A 24,798-nucleotide genomic window follows, 5' to 3' on the forward strand; every position below is an offset into this window, starting at 1 on the left:
AAAGCACAGCAGTGCGTCACGACGTACGCACGAATCACTCATAGGCTGATTGCGGACGAATCAGCGCGAGAGCTCAGCTCAGCTAGGACAGGGACGAACCTACCTGAGCTGGAAAATGGGAATAACACGGTTTGGTGTAGGCCGTGCTATATAGCGCCCCTCCCAACCGAATGCCTTCTTACTTAGCCTAAACCAGTGACTCCCAGCCTAATCCTGGGCCTCAGCCAGTCAGATTGTCAGTCTATCCATAATGAGATAGCATTGCAAATCTAGAGTTACCAGTCATCATCTCTGATTTTCAGGGGATGTTTCCAGACTATTCCTTGTTTTGCAACCGTCTGTTCCCAATTTCCACAATGAGGAGAGAGGTGCTTTACTGTGCACATAAAAGTCAACTTTTCAAAATTATTGGGAGTGCTAAGCCCACTGGAAATAACCCTTCCTTGGACACTTACAAAGAATTTTCTCAATATTGGGGGTGCTCAAGCACCCACAGAGTCGGCTCCTATAACTGTGCATATCCCCTCTGACTGCCTTCCCTCTTGCCACCTTGCAGCTGATGTAGCCCCTCCCCTCAAACTGCCCTTTATAGTTCCTTCCCTCTGATGGCAGCATAGAAATACAGCACTACAGTGGGGGAAAGGACCCAGCTGCGATGCACAGTGTGTTTGAGGAAACTTTGTGGTACTTTGTGGTGCAACTGGAAGAAAGGAGCCAGGAGCTGTAAAGGGAGATCTGAGGGGGTGGAGGATGAGAGGAAGAGGAGAGAATTAGATGCTGGGCCAGAAGGGGGAAGAGAGAGGTGGAGATGGATGGACTGGAAAGGGGAGGGGGACAGAGAGAGGTGGCGATGGCTGGACATGATGAGAAGGGTGGAGTTGGCTGGATTGGGAGGGGGGGGCAGATAGAGGTGGAGATGGCTGGACTGGAAAGGGGGGCTGAGAGAGGTGGAGATGGCTGAACTGAAAGGGTGGGGGCAAGAGAGGTTAAGATTATAATTTTTCTGGTGAAAAAATAGCCATTGCAAAGCAACCCCACCCTGCCCATCCTGGCCCTACCTAGGTGTCCCGGATTTGCAAGCCTTAACAAATCTATCTCATGTATATTCATTGTGGATATCCTGAAAACCTCACTGGCTGAGCGTGTCTAGAGGACTCAGTTGAGAACACCTGGTTTAAGCTAGACTAGAGTCAAAATATAGCCATTGTTTCTGCCACTGGCAAATGAAGTTTAACATGGAGGTGAGCATTCCTTCAGGGGTCATTTAGGGCACCTTTTGCTCATGATTGAAACAGATCTAGCCAAAAGTGTCTTAATTCTGTCCCTAGACGTTTCATTTTGTTTCATTACTCCCGAAAAATGTCTAGAGATTCGTGCCATTGTGATGGAGGAGGCGATAGCATTTTTAGTAGACTGGTCCTCCAGACATCCCAGGAGAGCAATGGGACATCCTAGAGGGCACTTCTGTGCATTTCATAAAAATGCTCATGTATACATCTCACCTTTTCTCCCTTATCTTGTCTCCTGAGCCCTCCATTAGAAAATGCTGATCCTTCCCCTGTAAAAATTGCAGCTACCGCATTTTATAGTCTTGTGTTAAGTTGTGGTAGCTACAAATTTTATTACAGTTTAGTAAAATGGCCTCATAACGTGGTATGATTAAAATAATGTGCATCCACAGCCAACCTAGTGACTCAGTAGCAGTGCTGTACACTGCCATAGAAAGTACCTCAGTTCAATTCCTAGGCCTATTCTTCTGCTCCCTTGGCCAATCAGGACTTGGGATGCTCTGGAGACCATCTTAGCATCCCTTGAGAAGGGCATTGCATTCCTGCACTCATGTCTAATGGCTGGATTTAGGAGCCGTGATTGCAGCATGGTAGCCAGCTGTGAACTGTTACTGTAGGATAGGTGAGTTACTACTAATCATTTCTATAGTACTAATAGACATAGGCAGTGCTGTACACCAGAAGCGGAGCCAGGTTGATGGCGTGGGGGGGGGGGGGGGGGGGGGGGGAGCAAAAGCGGACTTCCTCCAGTGCACATTTTCTATGCAACACGATAGGCGCCAGCAGAACTCCGTTTGGAGGAGCGGCCGCTCCCCTGGCGCCCCACCTAGCTACGCCACTGCTGTACACATTATATGCAGGTACTTTCTCTGTCCCTAGAGGGCGCACAATCTAAGTTTTTGTACCTGGGGCAATGAAGGGATAAGTGACTTGCCCAAGGTCACAAGGAGCTGCAGTGGGAATCAAACCCAGGTAGTCAGGATCAAAGCCTACTGCACTAACCATTAGACCACAGTTAGAAGAAGATAGCAACAGGGGGGAAACTCCCCAGGCATTTGTGGATGAAGGCTAATGGCACCAGTTCTGACTGAGCTGGATGCTCAAAGGAGCAGGAATATACATTTGGATAGATTGGCAGTTCTATCCCATCCCCCACAAAAAATAGTTTAGTTTATTTCAATATTTGCTATGTTACCCTTCATAAGGGGAATGTCAAAGTGGTTTATAACATATTTATTTATTTATTTGTGACATTTATATCCCACATTATCCCAAACAAGTTTGAGTTCAATGTGGCTTACAATAAACAGTATAGGACACATAACAAAGAATAATACATAAGAAAATAATTTGTTGTAAGAATCCAGTTGTACAATACAGTATCATAAACATACTGGGATAACTATGGAAGTTTAACATTTAGAAAATCTATTATGAAATTGTACATGAAGCAAAGAGAAAGTTAATGGTAAACAGAGTAATAACCAATTCAGGTAATAATTAATTGTTTGAGATATGGTTGTTCTTTGTTAATATCAATTAACGTATTCTCAACTTTCTTCTTGTTCATTTTTTTAGTATTAATGCCTCTGTTGGCTAGATGGACTGGAAAGTTTTCTTGGTTTTGTGTATGTGGGAAACATGCTTGGTATGTCTGGTCCTGAGTGACCACACTGGAGCATTATCTTGAAGTCTTCAGCAATCCATTGTTTGGGAATTTCTGGTTTTGTAACACAAAAACACAATCTTACATAATCATTCAAGTCAGAGGTGCTGTTCAGACTTTAGAGTTTGTACACATTGCTTCAGTAGCAGTCAGGCAGAGCAGGGGCATAGCTACGTGGGGGCATGGGCCCCCGTAGATTTGGCCCTGGCCTCCCCCCGCTGCCAACCCCTTCGACCCCCCCTCCTGCCGCCAACCCGTCGCCGTCGGGTACCTTTGCTGGCGGGGGTTGGGGACGTGCAGGACGTCAGACTCACAGACACAGAAGCCTTGCAGATCAGCAACGCAGCCACGCCGGAGAAGAGGACTTCGGCTGGCGAGGGTTGGGGACCCCCGCCAGCAAAGGTACCCAACGGCAACGGCGGGAAGGGGACGGTCGAAAGTGTTAGCACCCGGGAGGGGGGATCAAAGGTGGTGCTGGGCAATGGGGGTCAAAATAGCGGGGGGGGGGGGGGGGGTTGGCGGCACTAGGGGGGGCTAAAATGTGCCTCCTCATCTTGGGCTCTGGACCCCCCTCCCGCCACAATTTTCTTTCTGGTTACCATTTCACCCAGGTGTGTATGACCTGTGTATGTAGGTCCTTCAGTGATGATGGCGAGATAATAAAAGCTAACAGCTGTTGTGGGCCAGATGCTGTGAACTTTGTGAAGCAATATCAAAAACATGCATTCACAGTTTTTATTTTATGGTTTTTAACCACTTCCATAAATAAATTGTGTAAAAGGAGGAAAAAGATCTCAGCGGGTCAGTGGCAACTGGATGAAAAAAACACTATTGCAAGCATTTAAACCTCCAGTTATAATCACTGGTCAAAAAACCTCCTCTGTTCTTGTTTTGAAGTTCAAGTGAGCATATGATAGTTGATCTGTGATGCTGATCATTTTTATGAACTGCACATTATGTCAGCCTGCAATACTTGTATGAGCCGAAATTTTGGATTGTAGTCTATGGAGTTAAAATTACGATTATGAAATATGGACATATTTTGAATTTTGTACTGTGAATCCCATACACATATATATTTTTAGAGGAGGTTTTTGACTTAGTGATTATAATTGGGGGTCTAAATACATGCAATAGTGGCCTTTTTGTCCATTTGCCGCTGGCCTGCTGAGGTCCTTTTCCTCCTGTTGCACAATTTATGTACATAAGAACATAAAAGTAGTCATACTGGGTCAGACCAATGGTCCATCTAGCCCAGTATCCTGTTTTCCAAACAGTGGCCAAGCCAGGTCGCAAGTATCTGGCAGAAACCAAAATCATGGCAACACTCCATACTACAAATCCCAGGGTAAGCAGTTGCTTCCCCTGTGTGTCTCAATAGCAGACTATGGACTTTTCCTCCAGGAATTTGTCCAAACCTTTTTTAAACCCAGATACACTAACCGCTGTTACCACATCCTCCAGCAAAGAGTTCCAGAAGTTAACTATTTGTTGAGTAAAAAAAATATTTCCTCCTATTTGTTTTTAAAATATTTCTATGTAACTTCCTCGAGTGTCCCCTAGTCTTTGTACTTTTGGAACAAGTAAAAAAAAATCAATTTACTTCTACTCGTTCTACACCACTCAGGATTTTGTAGATCTTAATCATATCGCCCCTCATCAAATCATAAAATAAAAACTACGCGTATTTTTTATATTGTTTGGCAATATTGATCCACTTTTAGTTAATTTTGTGTTACACATCTTTTGGAGTTAGTGGAGATTTTTCTACTGCCTTTTGTTTTCTGTGTACTTTTGTGAGCCATGATCGTGCCTATGTGCCTTTCGGTCACTGTACTGTATTATTTCTCTTTGGTCACGCTCCCATCCCGGAATGCCTAGAGTTTGTCATTTTAGATAACAGTATTGAAAATGATTTCCTTAGCCTCAGTTAGTGCTTTGGACACAGATGTGACATGGGTGGGTTGGCAGATCCAGAATGGGTCAGTGGGGCATTGTGCCAGAAATGCATAGTTGCCGAGACGGTGCATCTGTTACATCATCGCAATAACTGCACTTTGTCAGTTGAGCTTCTAAAGCTCTCACAGTGCCAGTTTTAAGACCGAAGCAAATATGCATTAATTGTGAAATGTCTTCCGTTTCTTTATAAAGCTGTTGCAGTTGCTGCAGCACACTGACAAGGTGAAGGAGAACAGAGATTAAACAAAATGAAAAGGAAACTGCCTATTGACGAGAAAGAGACTTTTGAAGGCTGCAAGTAACTAATACATTTTCAAGTCAGTCAGGAATTATGCCTCTTTTGAGAAACTATAAACTGTTGTTCATTGGCGCTTGTTCATCACTAGTGTGACAATGAGCCCAACAGTGAGGACGGCCATGGCGATTGACAACAGGACAGTAATGACCACCATTCCCCCACTGCGTGCCATTGACGTGTTGATAGATTGGTATGATGTAGCTGAGAAGAAAACACAGGAAATTAAGCATAAGCTAAAGTATTTAAGTAAATACACTTTCCCTTGGTCCATGCAGCTTCTCCTTCCTCTGACTCTGCAGGCAGCAGCACTTCCAAGCACTGCCTGTTTGTCAGGGCTGGCCCAAGGGTAAATGATGCCCTAGTAACATAGTAGATGATGGCAGATAAAGACCTGTATGGTCCATCCAGCCTGCCCAACAAGACAAACTGATGGCTAACCTTTAGCTGTGCCTGCACCCCCTTCCCCAAGGTGGATCAATCCTCTTCCCCCTCCCCCTCCCCCAGGGTGGGTCAAGGCCCTATCCTGCAGCCCAGCATCTTCCCCTTGTTATCACTCCATCTAGGTGGCCAGCATATCCCTTTACCATCCCTATTCCCCATTCTCCTTCCTACACCCTCCAGGTGGCCAGCATCTCCCCTTCCCCTCCCCCAGATGGCCAGCATCTCCTCTTCCTAACCCTTCCTCCCACTCAGGTGTCTAGAAACCCAGCTCTTCTCCTCCTTCCCTTTCCCCTGCCAATGCCGATGTAGCCATCCTTGGCTGCTGCCCTGATAAAACTCAGCATGGGGCAGGGCCTTGGAACACAGGCCCACAACTGCTGCCACATCCCACCCCTTGAGATGCAGACTTCCTGTCAGAGGGGACCAGGACCTGGCTGTACTTGAGTGCAGCGGGCCTGTGCTTAAAGGCCCTGCACCAGACTGAGAGCAGCTGTAAAGTCCTGCTGTCCTTCTGCTCAAGAGCCATGCTTCTGTCCCCAAATTCTGCCAGTCCTGCCCTCTTTGCAAGTTAGGTTACAGGCTGGTATGAAGTAAGCTACCAGTGTTATCTCTTGTTCAGAGACTATACAAAAGATGACATTCACAACTTTGTCCCCATTTGAACAGTTTAGGGCAATAGTTGTTAAGGATTGTTCAGGAAAATGTTTTAAGGATGGACCAGTACATTTTTTTTCTCCAAATCCTTAAGACATGTTTGTTGTTAAAATTCAAACATAATATGAAATTATACATGCATACAGTTCAGATATGTTAAACCTTCGCTTTCAAGAATATCTATCCCTGTGGCATTTACTTATCATGGAAAGCATACATAGAAAAATGTTTATAGCCAGCATTCTACAAGTTCTGCTAAGGGTTGCCAACTGGCCAGTTTTCAGACCCTTAAAACTAGCAATAGAAAAGCCTGTTTTTTTCTCCCTGCTCCCGCAGTCCAGCAGCTCTCTCTCCCTTCCATTCCTATCTTCCTGTGAGTCCAGCATCTCTCCCTCTACCTCTTCCCGAGCTTCCACGAGTCCAATATCTCTCCCTGTACTTTTCCCCTCCCCTCAGAATCCTGTGGGTCCAGCGCCTCTTCTCCACCCTTCTCTCATCCTGGCTCTCCCTTTTATGGTAGTGAAGCCCTGCCCAGTGCATCCCAGGATACAATGGGCAGGGCGCCACCATTTTGAAGGCAGCGCTTGCAGAGGGAGGGAGTGCTACTCCCTTCTCCTGCTTCAAAGTACGCGGGGGATTTGGGAGGGCACTAGAGTACTAGGCGGGGGGACAGCTATTGGGGGTCCCACTGGACCACCAGGTATATTTTGAGTGCTTGGAGGGGAGGCCTTACTGTGTGGGGGCTGGCGGCCGGGGGGTGTGTGGGAGTGAGGGACTAGAGGATCCTTATGGGGGGTTTGGGGGTCCACTGGACCCTCAGCACTGATGGTAGCAGCCCAGGCTGCCTGGCCTGGATTGGGGGGGGGGGGGGGAGAAAATGGGGAGCCTTAACCCTAACACCAGCCTCAAGCAGGTGTAGGGTTAATCAGTAGGAGCACTGTACGATCAGAGCGCAGTGGTCTGATCTTGTGGGCGGAATACTGAAGAGCTCATTAAAAATATTTAAATGAGTTCTGCGGTATTCCTTGGCGTGCTCATTGTTTACTGCTCCAGACTCCACTGATCATTTGGTGCAGGTACATGCGGATGCTAGTGTCCTCTAGCACCCGCATTTACCTTTGATCATTGGCCTGCTGATGCAGACAGTTGTAGAGGAGTGGGACTGCAAAGGGTGCAGCAGTAGGTGTGGCAAAGGACTTGGGGTGGAGCATGGGGATGGGACAAGGGAGGTGTATGGAGCAGGGCAGATGTAGAGTTTTTCATTGTTAAAAAGTTGGCAACCCCTAGTTCTGCTATGATGGAATATTTCCCTTAGCCACAGGGAAAGAAAGGAAATATAATTAGAGGCCATTAAGCAATCTTTTTGCAGCAAGAAAAATGTTACTTACGATTCAAAGTTGTAGCATGTAAGTTATTGCTTGATGCATTATCAACTTTATAGGTAATGCTGCAAAGGGGGAAAAAAAACTAAAGGTTTATGTGTTTCCTGAGTCTCTCCCCCCAAAATAAACAAGTATCTTTACCATTTTCTAGAGGAAAACATTTGTCATCCCTTATCAGCAATATCAGGGCAGGATTAATCCTTTAGGGTGTAATTTTAGAAAACCTGTCCTTCCTGTAAAGCCTGACTTACATACAAAAATGAGTTTAATTTAATTGGGACATTTATATTCTGCTTAACCATTCAAGGCGGAGTACAAAAAAGAGGCACCCAATCAACAATCAGAACAGTAATCTAACAATTCCATACATTCCCATAAATTACAGCATCAATGAACAACATACCCCCATTTTTCACTGCTGAGAGTAATTCCCAAAATCCAATATGATAACATAACAACATTCAAACGCCCAAGTTTTTAAGGCTGTATGATACAGGCCTATGAAGACTCAACCCCCCCCCCCCCCCCCCCACAATTCAAAGGGATTTAAACAGACAGGAGAGGCTCTTGCCCACTTAAATTCCCTGGGGCCACCTAACTCCTGATATTCAGTGGCACTAAACTGGGCAATGGCACTGAATATCGCTTCTGACTGCCCCCCCCCCCCCCCCCACACACACACAAAAAATAAACTGTGGGACGGTCAGGGGCAGTACAGGGGGTGGCGTTGGGAAGGAGCTCAGGGTTATGCGGGTGCCGGCATTATTCAGTGCCGGTACCTGAATAGCTAAGCGGCCTAATATAGGTCAGCTGAAAGGCTGAGTAGAGGAGGGCTGGGAGCAATTTTTAGTCCTCTTTGTATTTGTGTCCGTATGGCACTGCCCACTGTTCCTTCTAAGCTTAGCGGGAGTCCTCCAATTTCATTGCTGCCAATGGGGGATGGTGCTTCAATATTGTGTCTGCAATCGCTAGAGACAGGCAGGTTCCCTGGAGACCTGCAGAGCTTGACTGTCCCTCACTATTGAAAATGTGATAGTGAAACAGCTCCCCCCACTGGCAGAACTGTAGGCGGAGGACTACTGATCAGCTTAGAAAGAAAGTGCTGTCCCTTTGAGCAGGTATAAAATGTGCATGCCTACTTTGTGGCAGGGTAGGTGCATACATTCCAGCCCTGGATTAACCATTAAGCAAAATAAGCATGTGCTTAGGGCACCAAGGGAAGGGGGGCACCACAGAGTGTTTGCCCTAGCTATCATGCCCTTAACTCTTTCACTGCCGTCTGTCCACCCATTATCCAACATGAATTTCAGTGTTTTTCTAATCATTACAAATATATGTTATATTTTGTTTCATACAATGAAATTGCTCAGCACTTATTGAGTCTTAATGTCTTGTCAATTAAGCAATGGAAGCGCCGAGGGGCACCATTGTCGGTCTGTGTTTAGAGCATTAGTTGGCCTTAATCCGGCCCTGATTCATTCCCTTTTTAAAATAGGCACACCATAAGCATCTGTGTGCCTTGACATCCTAAGTGCCCTGTTACAGAATTATCCTGTATGTGTATTTGTGTTGCTGGTTACCTGTAAGATGTGTTGGGTGACAGGTTGGTAATTTGGTATCCAATGTTCTTAGTGACTGTGAAACTACTGCCGCTGTCCACCACATTGATCACATCACGCCTAAGCCTGCATGCGGGGACATCAAAGGTGCCTGTAGGTGAGAAACAGAAATGGTGACTTACATTTTAAAATTAAGTCTGTGCTCCTTACCACTCTTTGCTACCAACAAGGACTCCTTACAGAACCTTACAAAACGGTTCCAGGAAGCCTTCAGCCACCAGACAGTACTGGATTCTCACACCTCTTCTCTTTTGTATCTTATAGAGGAAACCACCCCACTACCAAATAACACTGAACTATTGAGACTGTAGAATATAAAATATAGAGCAGTAAAATTGTTTTCACCCGTTATGCCAAATACTTTATAAAACAGGACTAGGCAGGTTTTCGGGATATCCACAGTAAGGGGTCCTTTTACCAAGCTGTGTTAAGCACCTTTGCATGCTTACTGCATCTTAAAAGGGCTTACAGTGGGGCTTGCTCTGGTGTCCTGCGGTAAGTTCCTGGTTAGCACATGCATACCATACGCTAAAAAAATGATTGCATTTTTACCATGAAGGGAGCATGTCTGTGGCTGAGAGGGTCAAATACAAGAAGATCTTCACTTCGTCTTTCCAATACTCCTGTGCCAAGAATTGGAATGTTTTGCCGAAATACTTAAAACTGCAAATGGATCACCAACTGTTCAAGAGGCTGCTGAAAACCCACCTATTTGGAATGGTCTACTCCCCTCACACTCTTACCGATCAATAGTCCCACTTACTTACCCCTGAAACTGTTATGCCCCCTTCCTGCCTAATTTTTGTCTTTTACCATTTCTCTTATTGTATTGTCATTTTTACTTATCCCTTGTTAGCCACCTTGTGCCTGCATGTGTGGGAAAATGTGGGGTAGAAATGTACTATAAATAAATCAGCGCAGCTACTCTGCCGCGCACTGACTGATAGCGTGTGATTAGCACATGAGTCCTTAATGCCTACAAAATATGTGGCAGGTCAGGGTTCACGTACTAATGGCAACATCAGCGCATGGTCATTAATACAGAAATCTGAAAATTGACCAGTTTACTGCTGTGTAAAAACTGGCCTTAGCTTGCCGGAGAGACTCTCATAAGGGCTTGCTAAGGCCACTTTTTGCACTGCTTTTTTAGAAGGCCTCCTAAATATGGCATGACATAAATTTGCATATATTGGAGATCCAGTATATCTAATCTAATCTGAGGCTTTTAGACTACACTAGTCCATGGCAGTTAACTTAATCCAGAACTCTTAACAACGCAAGGAGCTACAAAAAAAAAAACCAATACAAAAAAGAACAAACAATCAAATTTATCACATTAAAAAGTTTTTTATTTTTTTATGCAGGTGCATATAACTAGCCTCAGACTGAATTGATAAAGAAAGCACATTCCAAATTGTAATAGCTCAAGAGGAAAAACTTCACCAGAAAATGATGTTTCAAGCGAACACTGTTAAATGCGGGAAATTTTAATATGAAATTTTCTCCCAACCGAGAAGAAAAGAGAAAAAGATCAGAAAAACATATGATTAACAACTCAAAGGTACTACCATTTAGAACATGGAAAATCATAGAAACTGATTTAAAAATAATACATGCCCTTAAAGGGAAATGGGACTTGATATACCACCTTTCTGAGGTTTTTGCAACTACATTCAAAGTGGTTAACATATATTCAGGTGCTTATTTTGTACCAGGGGCAATGGAGGGTTAAGTGACTTGCCCAGAGTCACAAGGAGCTGCAGTGGGAATTGAACTTAGTTCCCCAGGATCAAAGTCCACTGCACTAACCACTAGGCTACTCCTTAAAGAAAGCCAATGTAATTTTCTAGCATATTGAGAAACAGTGTCATATTTTTTCAGCCGAAAAACCAGACTTACAGCTGTGTTTTGGATCATCCGTAACTTATATAAAAGTTTAGCACTCAACCCCACACAGAGAGAATCGCAGAGGTCCAAGTGGGACAAAACCAACATTTGGACTGATACTGCAAAATGTGAACCAGAAAAATAAGACCTGATTAATCACAATGATCTCATTCGGAAAAAAAAAATGTTAGTTTCCATAAATTCTTTTGAGATTTGTAAGTAAGCAAAGAATCCAGAATTAATCCTAAAGCCCTAGACTCTCTTTTTCCACTTTTAAATTCTTATCATCCGACAGTGGTATGGATCAGGAATATGGAACTGTATCTCATTCATATTCCTTTTGCATATTTTGAAAACCTGATTGGCTATGAGGTAACCAGGAGAGATTTGGGAAGCAGGATTCTAAAATGTTTTTCCAGAATTTGGAGCTATTGATTAATGAGGCAGTAACAGTTGAACATAGAAAGTGACTATTTTGGTTAAACGTAGCAGTCAGTATATATGTACTCTTTCCTAGTCAAAATAATTTATTGTCTTCTGCTATTTATTATGATTCATTAATCACCATTATGAAGAGATTCACCCAAGACCATGTACCACAGGTGAAGCTGGACTTAAACATCTTAAATTATAGTAAGTGTTAGCACAATTTAGGGGGTTGTTATCAAGCTGCACTACGGTTATAACATGCAATATTTGTCTCAACACGTGTCAAAGGGTACTAGTGCAAATTATATTACCACTAGGAAAAAATGCCCGTTTCTGAGGGCAATGAAACGGGCGCTAGCAAGGGGCCCCCACCCTCCGTCCGTCCGAGCTACTTGCCTTGTTAGTTCGCTGTGGCGTTTCAGTTTCGGGCCTCGAGTGTCATAGCTCCATCCTCGACGTCATGACTTTTTGACGCGAGGGTGGTGCAGACACTCCAGGGCACACCGGATATCTCAGGCGCCTCAACTTCCGTGGAGGCTTCAGAACGTTGGGGTTGCCTTTTATATAGAGAGATATGCAGTGTATTTAATGTTACTGTGGGTTACGTGAAGGGGCATAATCGAACGGAAACGTCTATCTCCATGGGCGTTTATCTCCGAGAACGGGTCCGTGAAGGGGCGGATCGAAGCGTATTTTCAAAAAACATGGACGTTTATCTTTTTTTGAGCTGGGCGTTTTTGTTTTTCAGCGATAATGGAAACCAAAAGCGCCCAGCTCAAAAACGAATAACTCCAAGACATTTATTCGTGGGAGGGGCCAGGATTCGTAGTGCACTGGTCCCCCTCACATGTCAGGACACCAACCGGGCACTCTAGGGGGCACTTTTACAAAAAAAAAAAAACAAGGTAAAACAGCTCCTAGGTGCATAGCACCCTTCCCTTGGGTGTTGAGCCCCCCAAATCCCCCTCAAAACCCACTGCCCACAAGTCTACACCATTACTATAGCCCTAAGGGGTGAAGGGGGGCACCTACATGTGGGTACAGTGGGTTTGGGGGGCGGTTTGGAGGGCTCCCATTTACCAGCACGTATAACAGGTGGGGGTGGGGGGGTGGGCCTGGGTCCACCTGCCTGAAGTCCACTGCACCCCCTAATAACTGCTCCAGTGACCTGCATACTGCTGCAAGGGAGGTGGGTATGACATTTGAGGGTGAAAATAAAAAGTTGTGAAACGGCATATTTTGTGGTGGGAGGGGGTTTGTGACCACTGGGGGAGTCAGGGGAGGTCATCCCCGATTCCCTCCAGTGGTCATCTGGTCATTTAGGGCACTTTTTGGGGCCTTATTCATGGAAAAACAGGGTCCAGGAAAAGTGCCCTAAATTCTTGCTAAAAACGCATATTTTTTTTCCATTATCGGCGAAAGGCGCCCATCTCTGATCGCCCGATAACCACGCCCCAGTTCTGCCTTCACCACGCCTTCGACACGCCCCCATCAACTTTGTCCGCATCCGCGACGGAGTGCAGTTGAAAACGTCCAAATTCGGCTTTCGATTATACCGCTTTATTCGTTTTTGTGAGATAAACGTCTATCTCCCGATTTGGGTCACAATATAGGCGTTTTTCTATTTCGATTATAAGCAGGATAGTGAATCGCTGGTATTATGGTTCTCATTCACAACTTCCTGGTGTTTTTTCCCCTTATTTTATATCCACTACCCCCAAGGTACTCAGTGATTGTAGCGATATCCTGGGCTGGAGACCATGTACCAACCCTGGATCCCTGCAATTTTGGCCTCTATATCTGGCTATTAGGGGTCACCCTTTGGTAGTGACCTCAGCTCCCTCACCTGGGGGTTTGGGGCTGTGAATTGCATGTGGACATAACCTGGTCCCCATCACCACCTGTTCCCAGTCAGTTTTGGATCCATCTCCACCCCATTCCTGGCATTGATGGACCTTTTGTCACCAATACCGTGGATTCCTGCAGATTTCCCATGGTCACCTCTACTGCTTCACAACATCCCCAGTCTGACTCAGGGATCAATCCACATTAAATTTTCAATACCATACAAAAGGCCGTTTGCTTACTGGTCTGTGCTCTGTCGGCATTTGCACTAGGTGTAGCTGTTAGACTGGCTTTCTTCCCAATATATTCACATGATGGCAAGGTGACAACCACACTTTTGGAAAATATGCTGGTAACCAGGTTGGAAGCCAGACTGACATTGAAATCTGGAGGCAAAATAAATGCAGTTAAGAGAGTACAACAAAAAGCATCCAGTAAAAGCACGTACATACACAGTTATCATCCCTGTTCTATGCACTTGGTTAATACAGAATGCAATACGTGCAAATCTCATGTTATCACATGATAATGAATAGTCACTAGTCTGGTGTTGTGAATGGGGAGAAAAAAGCCTTCTGGTCAGTATTCAGGCCATGGAAGTCAACGTTTTTTTTTTAAATGTTGACTGCCATGGGCAGAATTATTCCCAGATATACAGTGCAAGGCATCATCCGGGCACCGGAACTGAGTATCTGGGGCTACTTTCTACTGAGTTGGCTGTAAGACCTTATGCGGATCCCGGCTGATATTCAGCTGAGACTCATATAAGACAGTTATGTGGGCTCTGACTGAATATTGGCCAAGACTCACATAGCTGGAAAGAGGTTCCTCAGCCCCTCTGATCCCCTCCTTTCCTCCTTCCCAATCCTGATCCCCCTCCTTTAGAAGCAAACGTTAGACTTAGCCCCCATCCCTCCCAACCCCCTCATGTCAGTAGGTCTCCCTGGACCTACCTTGAAGCTCCCTAGTAGTCTAGGGGGTCATATGAGCAGGACCGTTTGATTCAGGGGTGAGAGGGGAATCAGGAGGGGGCATCTGAAACACATCTGGTGTTCCCTGGAGGTTAACCGGACACCGGTCAATATTCATATGAGTACCCAGTTACCTCTGCAGCTATAGTCAGGTCAACCTTTGTGCTGGCCTAAATATAACCACTTATTTAACTGGCTAGCTGTGTGAATATCGCTGCTAACTGGTTAAGTACCGGCTTTTCCCAAGCGCCGCCCACAGACCACCCTGGCATCAACTGGACAGTGCAGGGGCAGCTGGTGATGATACTCAGTGTCTGGTTAAGTGTCGCTGAATATCAACACTTAGGTGGACACAAGCGATTTATCTTCTCCTGCCGGTTAAATCAAGGCAGGAAATAGACTATGATGTTACCAGGGACTGTTCCTAGACCCAAACTGGGAAAAAAAAAAAATCTGGAATCTTGCAATGAACATGTCAGTTCTGGTGCTTGACCACTGGGTGGCAGATGTGAGCTGACCTGATCCAGGCACACTAGAGGAGATGCTTTCTGTGAACAAGTCAACAGTGAAACTTTTCATAGTGAATTGTGCTACCTACGAAGTAATGAGATGCAAAAATATTGTGTTGTAGTTTTTACTATATTTTGTGATATGATAGGTGGCCTTATGTAATAATTTATCTTAATGTAAAAGAAAAAAATACTACCCATGTTTTGACCAAGCAAGACTTACAAATTATTATCAACTCCTCCTCCTCAAAACAAAACATACAAGCCAGACCTTCTCAGCAACATTCCCTCTAAGCCAGTGGTTCTCAACCTTTTTCTATTGTGACACACCTGATAGAAAATGTTCTTGTATACGACACACCGAACACTAAAATTCACAGCTGAATAAAACAAGCCTAAATATTTAATTAATTACAAGATTAGTATGAATTTGCTAACCCCATATCAAAAAGCTATATGCAACACACCAGTCCCAGTTTTCTCATTTGTTATACAACAGACCAAAATATATATTCAAATACTAGTGTCACCTCTGTAACAGCAACACAAAATCACTCTACTGCCGTACTGTGAAGCAACACAAAAACCTGCAAATATGCTACTCAGAAATTATATAGCAAACAGAGCATATGGATAGGAGACCTGCAATGCATTCAATTGGGTTGAAGGCAGCAGTTATTGTTGGGGATTGTAGGGAAGCAGAAATAGGGACCAGTTACAGGGACTTCAAGAACCTGACTCTAAAGATTGCTGGTCTTCCCCGCTTGCAGGCAGTGATAGTTGTAAAGGAAACATAGGCTTGCTGTGTATGCCAAATGTTCTGTGATACATCTCCCATCTGTTGGGGACACACGGAGAACAACTGGTCTAAGCTAAGAAGGAGTTGCTGTCCCATTCCTACCATTAGGGGTGGTGTTGCAATCTTGCAGTTTCAATCACTTGGGGGCAGACAGATCCCTGGAGGGGTCCTGCAGAACTTGCCTGTCTCACACAATTGAAACCTCAAGATTGCTGCACCATCCCTGACAGTTGGATCACATTGAGGGCGGGGGTGGAAGGAGGCAGTTGCACTCTTGCATAGCTTAGAAGGAATGTTGCTTCAACAGACACTCCATGTTGTGAGGAAGCTGCTGAAACTGTTGGAGCCAGACTTTGAGGATAGGTTCCTCTTTATAAAGAGAGGGAGAGGAAATGTCATATTCTGACTGTGCTGTTCTTAATGTGTGCTTATTACGCGACTAAACTGATAGCAGAGTCATGTGTGACGTGCAAAGCTTCAAGATCACCAGGCAGACTGTGAGTGGACATGCATTCACATTATGTTCCATGGTTTGCTTGGCCCCACAAGGGCATTGTGAATCACCACTGAAGTCCCAATGGCATTCGTTGAATGTGCACTAGCCATAGCCTGACCAAAATCAGTTTAGCTATGACTACAATCAGTGTGCAAGGTTGAAACCCATATCTTGTACAAGCTCAGAGTTGTGTGTGTTCATTAATGACCATCTCTTGCACCATAAACTCTCTGCAGTCAGATCAGGGAGTGGAAGGTGAGCCCAGATCAGATGCCTCAACAACAGGTGTCATGGAGGGGGGTTATAAATGTCACGGTGAAGTGGAAGTTCTGGGATTTCTTGGGTTTGTGCTGCTCCAACAATAAAGGTTTGGTAAAACAATATTGCTCAGCACTGCCACCAGTGGATCAGTATATCACAGAGTGCCACTACTGATCCACATTATAGAATTTAGCCTTGTGTCCACCAGGGCTATATAGAATCAGAGTCAGAGATGGAAGCAATTTTGGGTGGTCGGTAAAAATGTATCGACTCCGACTCCAGCTTCAAAATAAAAACAAAACATGATAAATGGTAAATTTATCATTTTATACTTTTATAAACATATCTTTGCCATGGTTCTAAAGTCATATTTACCAGTACTTTAGATCCAGAACAAAAAAGTTAAAGCCTAATATCAGTCAGAGTCAGACAGTAGAAAAATAGAGGAGTCATAGTTGAAGGTTTGGTTTACCAACTCCACAGCTCTGGTGTCCACCAAATGCACATGTGTAAATTGGTTCCAGGCTGGCCAGAGTACACACCATTTGCATGCTAAGATTGTAGAACACTAGCACTTACATGCGTGAATACTATAAGTTACATGTTAAAAGTGCAACATGGCCTAGGTGATAGCACCTAAATGTTGACATGCAAATGACAACTTATGCTCTATTCTATAATGGAATCTGGATGCCCTATATTTTAGCGCCCAAATTTGGTTACCTTTAAAGAATTGTCCAACCACCCCAAGTATGCTGTGTACGCTTTGTCTGCTCCTTTATTGTTTCCTTTCCTTTTGTCCTGACTTTGTAGGTTGTTGTGCTTGAGTGTGTGAAAATCTCTTGGTTTGTCTTCATCTGTCTCGATGGCCTTTTTTTGCCTTTGAGGATGTGTGCTAGAATGGAGTGTGTGTATATATATATATAGCTGGTGTAAGAATGGAGCATGAGAGTGTACTTGAAAGAAGTTGGAGGGGGGGGGGGAATGAGGATCACCGAAGCAGTGTATGAAGAGGGAGTGCAGGAATGAGGAGAGGTAGAAGAGATGGAGACGAGCAAGAGGCAAGACTGAGGGAGAGCAGAAGAAGATGGAGTAGAAGGGGGGAACTAAACTAAAATGGGGGGGGAAAGCTGACAATTGCCCAGGAGTGCATAGTTCAGTGTGGAATATCCTCAAAGGATATATTGAAACAGGATCTTTAGGGAATCCCAACGGAGAGGTTTCAATAATGGTGAAAGAAAGCCAGGAGTGTTTAATGGGAGAACAGAGTAAAGGATGCAAATTATCCCCATCAATTTCAAAGCAGCTTGTAGATGCTAGGAAAAAACACAATTTGAAGTGTCTATATACAATGATAGAAGCCTAAAAAAATAAGATGGGAGAGTTGGAATATATAGCACTAAATGAAGAGGTAGATATAAGCATCTCAGAGACCTGGTGGAAGGAGGACAATCAATGGGACACTTTGTTATCAAAGTACAAATTATATCGCAATGATAAAGTGCATCAAATTGGAGAGGAGGTTGCGATAAATGTTAAAGAGGGAATTGAGTCAAACAAAATAAATATTCTGTGTGAAACAGATAGCAGCGTGGAATCCTTGTGTGAAGGGAAAGAGTATTCTTGTAGGACTGCATTACCGTCCACCAGGACAGAACGAGACAGATGAACAAATGTTTACAGAAATTAGGAAAGCTGGCAAATTGAGCAATATTATAATAATGGGTGATTTCAGTTATCCCAATATTGACTGGATAAATGCTACATCAGGGAGCACTAGGAAGGTAAAATCCTTAGATGTAAGAAATGACTGCTTCTTGGATCTTGGAGCAACTGCTCCAAGAACTGACAGGTGGGGGAGATATTTTGGATCTAGTCCTTAGTAGATTGCAGGGTATCGTATGAGAGGTAACGGTGTTGGATCTGCTGGGAAAAAGCGATCATAACATGGTGCAGCGAAGGGCGACTAAAATGATAGCGGGGATGGGACGACTTCCCTATGAAGAAAGACTAAGGAGGCTAGGGCTATTCAGCTTGGAGAAGAGACAGCTGAGGGGAGACATGATAGAGGTATATAAAATAATGAGTGGAGTGGAACAGGTGGATGTGAAGCGTCTGTTCACGCTTTCCAAAAATACTAGGACTAGGAGGCATGCGATTAAACTACAGTGTAGTAAATTTAAAACAAATCAGAGAAACTTTTTTTCACCCAACGTGTAATTAAACTCTGGAATTCGTTGCCGGAGAAAGTGGTGAAGGCGGTTAGCTTAGCAGAGTTTAAAAAGGGGTTGGACGGTTTCCTAAAGGACAAGTCCATAAACCGCTACTAAACGGACTTGGGAAAAATCCAAAATTCCAGGAATAACATGTATAGAATGTTTGTATGTTTGGGAAGCTTGCCAGGTGCCCTTGGCCTGGATTGGCCGCTGTCGTGGACAGGATGCTGGGCTCGATGGACCCTTGGTCTTTTCCCAGTATGGCATTACTTATGTACTTATGTACTTATGATCAAATTTGAGCTGATATCTGTAACGAAGTCACTAAAGAAATCTACTGTAGCAGCATTTAATTTTCAAAAGGGTGACTATGACAAAATGAGGAAAATGGTTACAAAGAAGCTGAAAGGGTCAGCAGCAAAGGTTAGGACTTTAAATCAGGCATAGACTTGGACATTGTTTAAAAATACCATCGTAGAAGCCCAGACCAGATGTATTCCATATATTAACAAAGGCAGAAAGAAGAGCAAATGACAGCTAGCATGGTTAAAAGGTAAGTGAAAAGGATCCAAATGAAGAAAATAAGAAGCAACATAAGCAGTGTCGAGCTAGATCTAAATCATTGATAAAGAAAGCTAAAAGAGAATATGAAGAAAAACTTGCTGGGGAGACAAAAACTCACAGTAATGCCTTTATCAGTGTTTGATTAAGGAGAGTGAATGGCCTCACATTCCCTGTTATTGCTTTGTACCATGATGGCAGAAAAATGTCCAAGTTTGGGGAACGCTCAAATCCCACCCCTAACACGCCCCTAACACTCCTCCTTGTGATTTGCATACAGTGCAGAAAAAAAAAGTCTCAAATCCAAGTTTTGAAAAAACGTCCAAAGACAACTTTGTGTCGTTTTTGAGACATTTTTCACTTTGGAAATGAGCCCCTTAATACGGTACCTCAGAAGAAGCTGAGTTTAGAATTAAGAAACATCTACAGTAAATTAAGATTAGCATTTGCAAGTAAGTTAAGAGCTGGGAGATTGCAGATGGTCACATGTAATTGCATATTTTCTATTTGGAATAAGGGGCAATTGGGGTTCCAGAGCATTTTGTGCTGTGGAGCCATCGTTAGTATTTATTATGCTTATCAGTGATCTAAATTTAGGATTAAACTTCAGTATGGCCATTTTTGCAGGTTAGCACCAATCTCTGTTACATTGTAAATGCCCAAGATTCCCTGATTTTATAGGACATACTTCTGTTAAATGAGATGCAGTGTGGACAAGTGGAGGGTAATATTTCTAGGATACAAGAACTTTAAACATGGCAGTACTTGCTAACACTAACCAGAAAGGAGATTTGGGGATATTAGGGTTCATGCAGAATCAGGGCTGGGGTCTGCTGCCATAACTTTCTATTCGGATTTCTGAGACTTCCACTTTTGCGGATCATTTCCCTCGCTTCTGCCAGGGAGCCAGGATCTCCCGCTGAACATCCTTTCTTTCCAGTGACTGCAGGAAATGCCTTCATAAAATGCCATGTCCTGCTTCTGGTCTCAACGGCAGATGATGTTTTACGAAGGCGTCTCCTGCTGCCACTGGAAAGGGAGGCTACTTCTGGTGCCCCGGCCCAGCTGTGGGCAGGGCTGGGAAGAGCTATGGGCGGGTTGGGTGGACCTATAAGCAGAGTAGAGCGGAGCTATGGGAGGGTCCTACATCTCCCATTCGGAAGGTCGGCCCCCTTGACAGCTCTAGATCTGCTAGGTTCTTCCAAGCAGCCCAGATTGGTCACTGTCAGAGGCATGATGTCTCTGCCCAGACTACCAAATAAGGGAAAAATTCCATTGTTTGGCAGACTGACCCTGCTCAGTGTGTCCCAGGATGCACTCCACTGGTGGCACAGATGCAGGAGCAAATGGGCATTACTCCTACCTCTTCAAGGTATACCCTGTGGGGGGGGGGGGGGTGCTGATAGACACCAGGGATTTTTAAAGTTGGGGACGGAAGTCACATGGAGGGTTTTGCTAGACACCAGAAAATTTTAAGCTAGCGGGTGAGGGTTGGCAGTTTGGAGTATTCCTCATTTTTGACAGGCTGTTCGTATATGGTTGTTACTCCCTCTTCCACATCTGCTGTCTATGACCTTCATTGCGGTGCCCCTCAAGGGTCTGTTCTTTCACCTGTCTTGTTTAACATTTACCTTAGTCCTATGGCGGCTATGGCTCAGAATTTTGTGGTTGGTGCCTTTTTCTATGTGGATTACATCCTTTTGTTTTTTCTGGTCAACGAAAGTGCTCCAAACCTTCAACCCTTGCAAATCTGTGTTGATTCAGTGGCATTGTGGCTGGTTGACAATAGATTAGTCTTAACCACGATAAAATGGTGACGTGTTGGATAACTGGCAGTTCTGTTCAGCCTTCTCTGGTTCCTGATTTGTTTAATGTTCCACTTCCTGCATTTGGGTCTTTTCATTATTTGGGGGTAATTTTCGACACTGCGCTTTTATTTCATTCTGAGGTCTCCAAGGTAGAATTTCGTTTAAACTCTTGTTTTTGGTATATAGGGTAATTCACACTGGGTACCTAGCTATCTGTCTTTATTGGTTTCATTATACACTCCGTATGGCATTGAGGCTTAAGTGCATTGCCTATTGGAGTTATTAGCCCACTATGTTCCAGACTGTATTCTCTTTTCATTGTGTGCGTGCTTTCCTCTACTGCAGCTCCTTGTGACTCTGGGTAAGTCACTTAACCCTTCATTGCCCCATGTACAAAATAAGTACTTGTATATAATATGTTAAACTACTTTGATTGTAACCACAGAAAAGCAGTATATCAAACCCCCACCCCCTTTCCCTTTGATGGCGATGATACAGCTATCAGTGGATTCTACAGGGAATCTTTTTGCCAACAGGAGCAATAAATGAAAAAGGGCCATCCTTTAAAGTTTTACTGTTTTCAAAGGATGGGATTATTTGCTCTTATTCATACAGAACTTCTCTCCATGCATGGGAAAATCTTCATTAAATAAGGACAAGAGTAATGAAATTGCCAAATATTTTACAGAAGTGCTTATACAGGACACCCTCAATTATCCGACAGATCCTCCGGCGATGTTACCTCATTTATTTCTATTAAAAATCTTTGTTTTAGAGCAATTTTTGAAAATTGAGAACACTGTGCCTTTGTTTATGCATTGTTTTCTATATTATCTGACTTTTCTCTTACCCAACAACGGGTCGGTCCCATTTACGTCAGATAAGACTGTACCGTAGTTACAATGTTCGATAGATCTTGGTGAGTGTGGTGATATAGCTCCCTGCTAGGAGAAAGTGCTACGCCAATGACTCTTTGAGCCAAGCACCAGCTTTGGGATTCAGGGAAGCATTTTTTTCATTGCCAAAGAATACGATATAGATCCACAGTGCTTTGAACTACAAAGAAGTTTGTATTAGACCAGTACTTCCCAATCTTTTTGTGGCTGTGACCCCATGATTGCAGCCAAATAAAATTGTGTGACATCTTGGAGGTGCAGAATAGTGATACACCTATGGAGAGCCCACCTAAGTCATGACCCCATGTCGGGTCCCGACCCACAGTTTGGGAATCTCTGTATTAGACAGTCTTCTAGTCTCCATAGAAGCCAGCCAACTTGTATGTATCTCTGGCATATGCTTTTAAGGATAGAAAACATTGTCTTCAGCTGCTGTTTAATTTTCCTTTACTATCTGCTGACCAACTTTTCAAAATGATTGGGGGGGGGGGTTCTAAACATAACCAAATTACCCCTCCCTGGACTCAGCAGAGGAGCTTGCCCAACACTGGAGTTGCTGACATACTCATTTGGCATAGAGCTAGGATAGTCACTGTTCAGTGTTGTCAGACAGCATCTGATGTTGTCAGCTTCAGAAAGAATCATCTTGAGCTTTGTACTCTGAATGCACTCACTGTGCGGTCAACACAGCAGGTGTGAGTAAGTCTGGAGCAGTCATACAGAGCTCACCTAGAGGCTTCAGGTTTGCAAAGTGTATGCTATTAAAGGAGGGTCTTGAACATGATTAGATCACAAGAAACCTTTCCAGCCCCCAACTATTTTTGTCCTAAGTTTCAGCAGTTACGTACCTTGAGCATTGTTGCTGGAGGGAAGCAGAAGAATTAGTAGAAATGCCAAAAGCTGCATGATCCCGGGCCAGACCAAGCAATAGCAGCCCTAGATGGGGAAAGATATGACACAGACACTGCCCAAACTCAGAATGCCCACACTGCTGAGATTACCTTTTCAAAGGTAAGTTTCACCTATCCTAAGGCCGACCAATGGGAGAGAGAGAGCAGCTAATGTGGAATCCTGCTCCACTAGAAATTCCAGTTCTAAAAAGAATCTTAATAACCCACCTGCCCCCCCCCCCCCAACAAGACAATGGCATGGTTAAGGCGGTTTTATAAAGGATTCTCAGAACATAAACAGACTAATGAGTTGGACTCCAAGCCCAATGGTTCAGCCTCTGAGCTTTTTTGAAGTTTGCTGCACTCTCTGCACCTGGAGGCTTTACAGTATAGAGTGGCACTGTATTTGGGCAAGTCCTGCCCCCTCTACTGCCAGTGGCTCTTTTTTTGTGCTGTTTTCTTCCCTGTGTTCCTGCAGTACTTTCAGTGAGCTGCACTCAGCAGTCCCCCCCCCCCCCCTTCTCTTCTATGCCAGAGCTCTGTGCAGTTCTGCTGTGTTCACAAAGGTTCGCCTCTGTATTTCCAGTAGTTCTGCCCCTGGGCTGCATTCCCAGTGGCTTTCATGCATTCTCTTCCACTGAACCCCTACTCTCATCAATGACAGAACTCACCTAGGGTATAGGAACCAGATCTGTGGGAGCTTGAGCAGAGCACCCCCAATATTAAGGAAACTCCTTAACTGTGTCCAGAGAGGGCTAATTTCAGTTAGGTTTAACATCCCCAATCATTTTTGAAAAATTGGCTCCTATTACCTAGGACAGTGTTCCCCAAGTCCAGTCCTGGAGAACTCCTTGCCGGTCAGGTTTTCAGGATATCCACAATGAATATGCATAAACTTGATTTGCATACACTGCCTCCATTATATGTAAATCTCTTTCATGCATATTCATTGCGGGTATCCTGAAAACTTGACTGGCAAGGGGTACTCCAAGACCGGATTTGGGAAACACTGACTTAGGGGACAGGGGGAGAAAACACAGTGAAAGAGCCAGTGTGACTGTAGCACAGGGGCAGAACTGCTGGAAATGCAATGGCAGATGTTTATTTATTTTATATATTGCATATATTTGATATACAGTACAGTCAAAGGCCTGCACATCTAGCTCTTCTTGGCCCTACTTTGATGTGGATTGGATTCCAAACAATAACGTTATTAGGTGAAATATGTGTGTGCCTTGTTGTGCACGCAAGTGTATGTGAATTGGGGGGGGGGGGAACCCCTCATAGTCCTCATCGGCCACGTGACATCTGAGAATTTTGTATGGATCAGATGCAAAACCAAAAAGTTATTAGGTGTCATAATTACACCTATATTTGTGGAATACATAGATGCAGCCTCCTTCCCCCACTGAAAAAAATACCTTCATGATTCTCATGCATCCCTTCACATTGTAAAATTGTGTGCAAAATGGCTGAAAATTCGTAGGGCCTTATTTACTAAGCCAAGCTGTAAGTGTGCTAACTTTGTTAGCATGCGCTAAAAAAAGTGCGCCTACAGCACAACTTAGTAAACAAGACTCTAAATGTTATAAGGCAGTGACAGATGTACATAGGTATTTGAGGAGTATGAAATCATGTTTGACTCTTCTGAGATCCATTGACATTCCCTGAGAATTTAGTGTTAGGAAAGTTATTAATGGGCCCTTATTGCATTCGCTATTTAATATGGGAATCAACACACTCAACAGCATGGGCTAAATCCAGTCTTAAAGAGTTAATGCAAAAACAAAAATGCTATTTGGGGGCAAGGACTGCATCTCACATCTAACATGAAGGCACAGGCGGACCTACGGTGATCTGGGTCCCTGGGCACTAAGGGTCATGGACCCCTAACCACCTATCAAAATGATTAAAATAGATGA

At 44.1% G+C, this 24,798-nt stretch overlaps 1 protein-coding gene across 1 annotated transcript; it reads right to left on the reverse strand.

The window, feature by feature from the left end:
- Window positions 1–4,583: 4,583 nt before the first annotated feature.
- On the reverse strand, window positions 4,584–22,958 carry UPK2 (uroplakin 2). Its single transcript, XM_030220650.1, has 5 exons — window positions 22,835–22,958; window positions 13,712–13,855; window positions 9,270–9,399; window positions 7,696–7,754; window positions 4,584–5,413 (listed from the first exon to the last, which is right to left on the reverse strand). The coding sequence occupies exons 1-5, from the start codon at window positions 22,890–22,892 to the stop codon at window positions 5,277–5,279; spliced, it is 528 nt and encodes a 175-aa protein (XP_030076510.1). The 5' UTR covers window positions 22,893–22,958; the 3' UTR covers window positions 4,584–5,276.
- Between the last annotated feature and the right edge of the window lie 1,840 nt (window positions 22,959–24,798).

The sequence above is a fragment of the Microcaecilia unicolor genome, chromosome 12, assembly GCF_901765095.1.
Source record: "Microcaecilia unicolor chromosome 12, aMicUni1.1, whole genome shotgun sequence".
Lineage (NCBI taxonomy): Eukaryota > Metazoa > Chordata > Amphibia > Gymnophiona > Siphonopidae > Microcaecilia > Microcaecilia unicolor.

Bases quoted from the DNA above. Each gene is read 5' to 3' on its own strand.
- UPK2 (XM_030220650.1), bottom strand. From the start codon at position 22,892: ATGCAGCTTTTGGCATTTCTACTAATTCTTCTGCTTCCCTCCAGCAAC. The intron at 13,856-22,834 runs GTACGTAACTGC...TTTTGCCTCCAG, and splicing joins CTCCAGCAACAATGCTCAAG to ATTTCAATGTCAGTCTGGCT. The intron at 7,755-9,269 runs GTAACCAGCAAC...CCCCCTTTGCAG, and splicing joins TCACCCAACACATCTTACAG to CATTACCTATAAAGTTGATA.